The sequence below is a fragment of the Oryzias melastigma genome, linkage group LG12, assembly GCF_002922805.2.
Source record: "Oryzias melastigma strain HK-1 linkage group LG12, ASM292280v2, whole genome shotgun sequence".
NCBI lineage: Eukaryota > Metazoa > Chordata > Actinopteri > Beloniformes > Adrianichthyidae > Oryzias > Oryzias melastigma.
The window spans coordinates 4414848-4418520 of NC_050523.1; the positions used below are offsets into that span (position 1 = coordinate 4414848).

At 41.5% G+C, this 3673-nt stretch overlaps 1 protein-coding gene across 1 annotated transcript in view; it reads right to left on the reverse strand.

Moving 5' to 3' along the window:
* LOC112163478 (tumor necrosis factor receptor superfamily member 10B) overlaps positions 1 to 3335 on the reverse strand; it is a 25980-nt gene extending 22645 nt beyond the window's left edge. The window contains exon 1 of the mRNA XM_024299896.2: positions 2792 to 3335. Coding sequence (XP_024155664.1) covers positions 2792 to 2824 — 33 coding nt within the window. The 5' untranslated portion in view covers positions 2825 to 3335. The remainder of the gene's footprint in view (positions 1 to 2791) is intronic.
* Positions 3336 to 3673: the final 338 nt, after the last annotated feature.

Below are 3673 nucleotides of genomic sequence, written 5' to 3' on the forward strand. Positions count from 1 at the left end.
TCTTGTAACAGGCTGTGATTTACTATGATCTCATTTATGGCTCCAGGTTAAACTCAGAAGGTAATAAAGCTCATCGATGACATGAAGTGGCTTATAAACTGTCTGACATCACCTCTTAACGAAGATAAATAAGGTTTACCAAACTATCTTTAGATTCTAGACCTTTACCCCGATTAGACGACTAAGATTTAATGTTTCAAATTTACCTCAAATATCCAACATTTGCGAAAACATCGAAGTGAAGACACAAAAGGAATTGTGTTCCAGCTTTTCCCTTAGTTTGTCACTAACAGCTTTACCGGGTTAACCAATTATCATTGATTTACCTTTAACACAATTTTCAGTTATTAAATTAATTTGAAAAAAAAAAAAAAGACAAAACAAGACGTTGGAAAAGAGCATCCATCTTTCAGTTTGGCTCCCTAGACGAGGGGCTTTTGGTTAGTTTTAAAGCCGCATTACAACACCTGGACCATGAGCCCCCCCTTTTCCGGTCACTCATGTACAGATATTTAAAACCTAGCGTACGGAGTGCAAATGGGGTGTCTGAAAAGCAGTAACAGCTGCTGCAGACGCTAAAATATATGTTGAAATGGTGGTATGTGTGTCCATGAACGACTGTGTTTCCTTACAAGCCCGTCTTGTGCTTTCTCGACAGAGCCGCTTTTTTCTTTTTTTTCCAGAACCAACACCTTTAAATTGATGAAGAAGTGGGCGGCTTGTGCCTCACACACCTGTGGAAGCCATTACTGAGCTGTGTAGAGGTCATTGTGTCAGACATAATCCCAGATTAGCCATTAACCCCAAAGGCTGGTGACTCAAAAGACAGTTTTATTGGCTGATGTTGCCTTCTAGATTAAGAAACGATACAAATCTTGAGAAACTTGGTACGGTTAGCTTCTAAACACAGACGTTTACCAGAGATTGGACCCTAGTGAATCATTGAACAAGTGTAGGAGCGATGGGTCAAAACCCTGGTTGGGGTTTACATAAAAATTAACAGAAACTAGTCATTTATAAAAAGAGTTGAGTTACTGAATATTAGGGCGGTTTTTGTTAAGAGTTTTTTCAACAAAACAACTAGCGGTCATTTTAGAGCAGATCTTGAAGGCCTCCTCTACAAAGAGGAGAGTGTACCTCAGTCATGTGACTTCACCCATCAGATGACTTCACTTTCCTGCTGCTGAGGTATCTAATCAAGGGTGGTAATAAATTTAAGAGGGTATGGTGTGAGGTCATGGTGCTCTATTATCTCTGTAGCACCTGAACAGGTGTGGCACCCTGCGCACAAGTCGGTCCGCATCAACATGCCTCTGAACTGAATCACTCAAACAAGCATGGGTGAGCGATCCATGCCCTGTTTCTGCTGTGACTCGCACAGATAAAGGAAGACGCACCTGGTGTCTGCGTGGATTGCTCTGTATTGCATCACTCAGAGCCCGGGTAGTCTTTTTTTTTTTAATTCGCGCCACAGGAATGTTTACTGAGCTGACACTGAGCAGGAGCAGCCATGACTGCTCAGTTAGTTTATTGGCCCGCACAAGTCCCAGATGTCAGTCCTGCCCTTGTCTGTGTTGTCCACACGGACTGAGGGGGACCATTTCCTGTGTGAACCAACACCCAGACACAGGCAGCAATCACAGATAACAATCTACCAATCTAGTATACACTAGCACGGCCATGACAATTCGAAGAAGTAAACAGATGCCCCTAATATCAGCATATCTGTGTATTCTGGACAGGAAGTTTACTTGACGGCCAAGCACGTACACTCTGGCGATTTGAAGGGAGGGGGTTAGAAGGGTGAGGAGGGGGCTGAAGTTTCCTCACAGACCCTTAGCAACAAGGCCTGTTGGCAAGGCCTCCAGAATGTACTGTGGTTTACAAAAGAGATAAACACCGCCTTTGCCAGCCGTCCTGATCCGGAACCAAACCAACGTCTGGCTCCTCGAAAAAAGGTGTCACAGTAACGGTCCGTCTGCGGCGGCCGATATCAACCGTTCAACCGGCTTAATTTGTTTTGTTTAAGTCAGGAATTCGGATTCTTTCTTATCACATCCTGCTGAGCAACAAACTGTGTGAGAAGGGAAGCAGAAGCATCCTGGTGTCCCAGATAGGATTCAAGCACACATTTAGACTCCAAATGTCAAACTTATGCTGCACAGTTGGAAAAAGAGAAAAAATAAAAACAAGCAAAGGAATGAAGAGATGTTTCAGTGAGGGTGAGAAAGGAGCACACCCCTGGAAAATCTGCTGGCAAAGGTGGATTTTTTTGGCTCTTTTTTGGGGGGAAAGTCACTCTTTGCTCCTCAAAATCCAATTGAACACTTGAACCCAGGAGACTCCATTTATTAATAGATTAAAGCTACATCCTATGTAGCATGTCTGCCCAATCTGACCACATGATGTCCAACACAGATGGCGGCTTTTCTGTGTGACAGAGCACATGTACCACGCACAAGACAGCTGTAGTGAGTGGATACACTCAGAAATAAACATTTAAATCAACAGCAACAACAAACACATTGTTGCTTCCTGTGTTAGAGCTCCTCAGGGACAATGAGGGGGCTTGTTCATCTATCTTCTCCCTCAAGTTCACAGGCCTGGTCGTGATTTCGGCTCCCACAATGCATTTCTTTTAGTCCTAATTCATTAGTTTATCACGTTTTTCAATATTTTATTCAACTTTATAGTAGATGAAACATTTCCTAATACGTTTTATTCATTAGTTTAAAACAATAGTGGCTAAAAACCCGTAACAAAATGATCCAGAAATGAGCAGTTCGCTTACCCAGAGTCCCCCGAGCACCGGTCCGAAGTTCATCTTGGGAACTTCAAGTCAATCCCAGGCGATTCGCGTCACACACCGCCCGTCAAGAGAGTCTCAAACCCGAACTCACAGTGCAGGGAAACGGACCCAAACTCACGAAAGCGAACCACAATCCGTTTCCTTCATGAATTCGCTCGGAACTTTGACGAGCTTTCCTCCTGGCGACAGCCGGGACAGACGGTCTGAGAGCGAATGAGGGGGACTAGTTTTTTTTTTTTCTCCCTCTCTCTCTCCTCGCGCTGAGAACTGTGTGTGACGTCATTACGCCCACGAGCCAATCAGGACGCTCCAGTTTGGAACAATAATTAAGCAGTAAAGTTTGTCAAGGAAAACAACATTTTTTGGTTAACAAAATCATTTATTTACGATTTATTGTTGCGTTTTTCACGAAGCGGGAATGCTTTGTAAGCATGTTTAGTTAAAGTTAAACCCTATTTTCATACATTAACCAAATAAAATAATGTGTAACCACATGATCTGGGCAAGAAAGCTTAAATGTACTTCTAACTTTTAAGGCAGGGCGTGCATATTATAAAATAATAATAATAAAAATATATATATACGAATTTGACCCTTAAAGGTAGCCATTTCTAAACTTTAAAACATAGAAATGTTTATTTTGTTAGTTTTCATTGAAATAGTAAGAAGAAATGTTTTCAGTGGCATGTATCAACACAAACTGACATAAACCCCCATGTTTTCATTATTATTCATTCAAGCAAAAGTGTCTCATATCATATCAGAAGGACAATTAATTAGCCTTGTTTTTGATTTTTGTTAAAACCTTTGAATAAGAATAAAAGGTTAAATAATTCATTTAAGGTGTTATTACATAAGTAAATA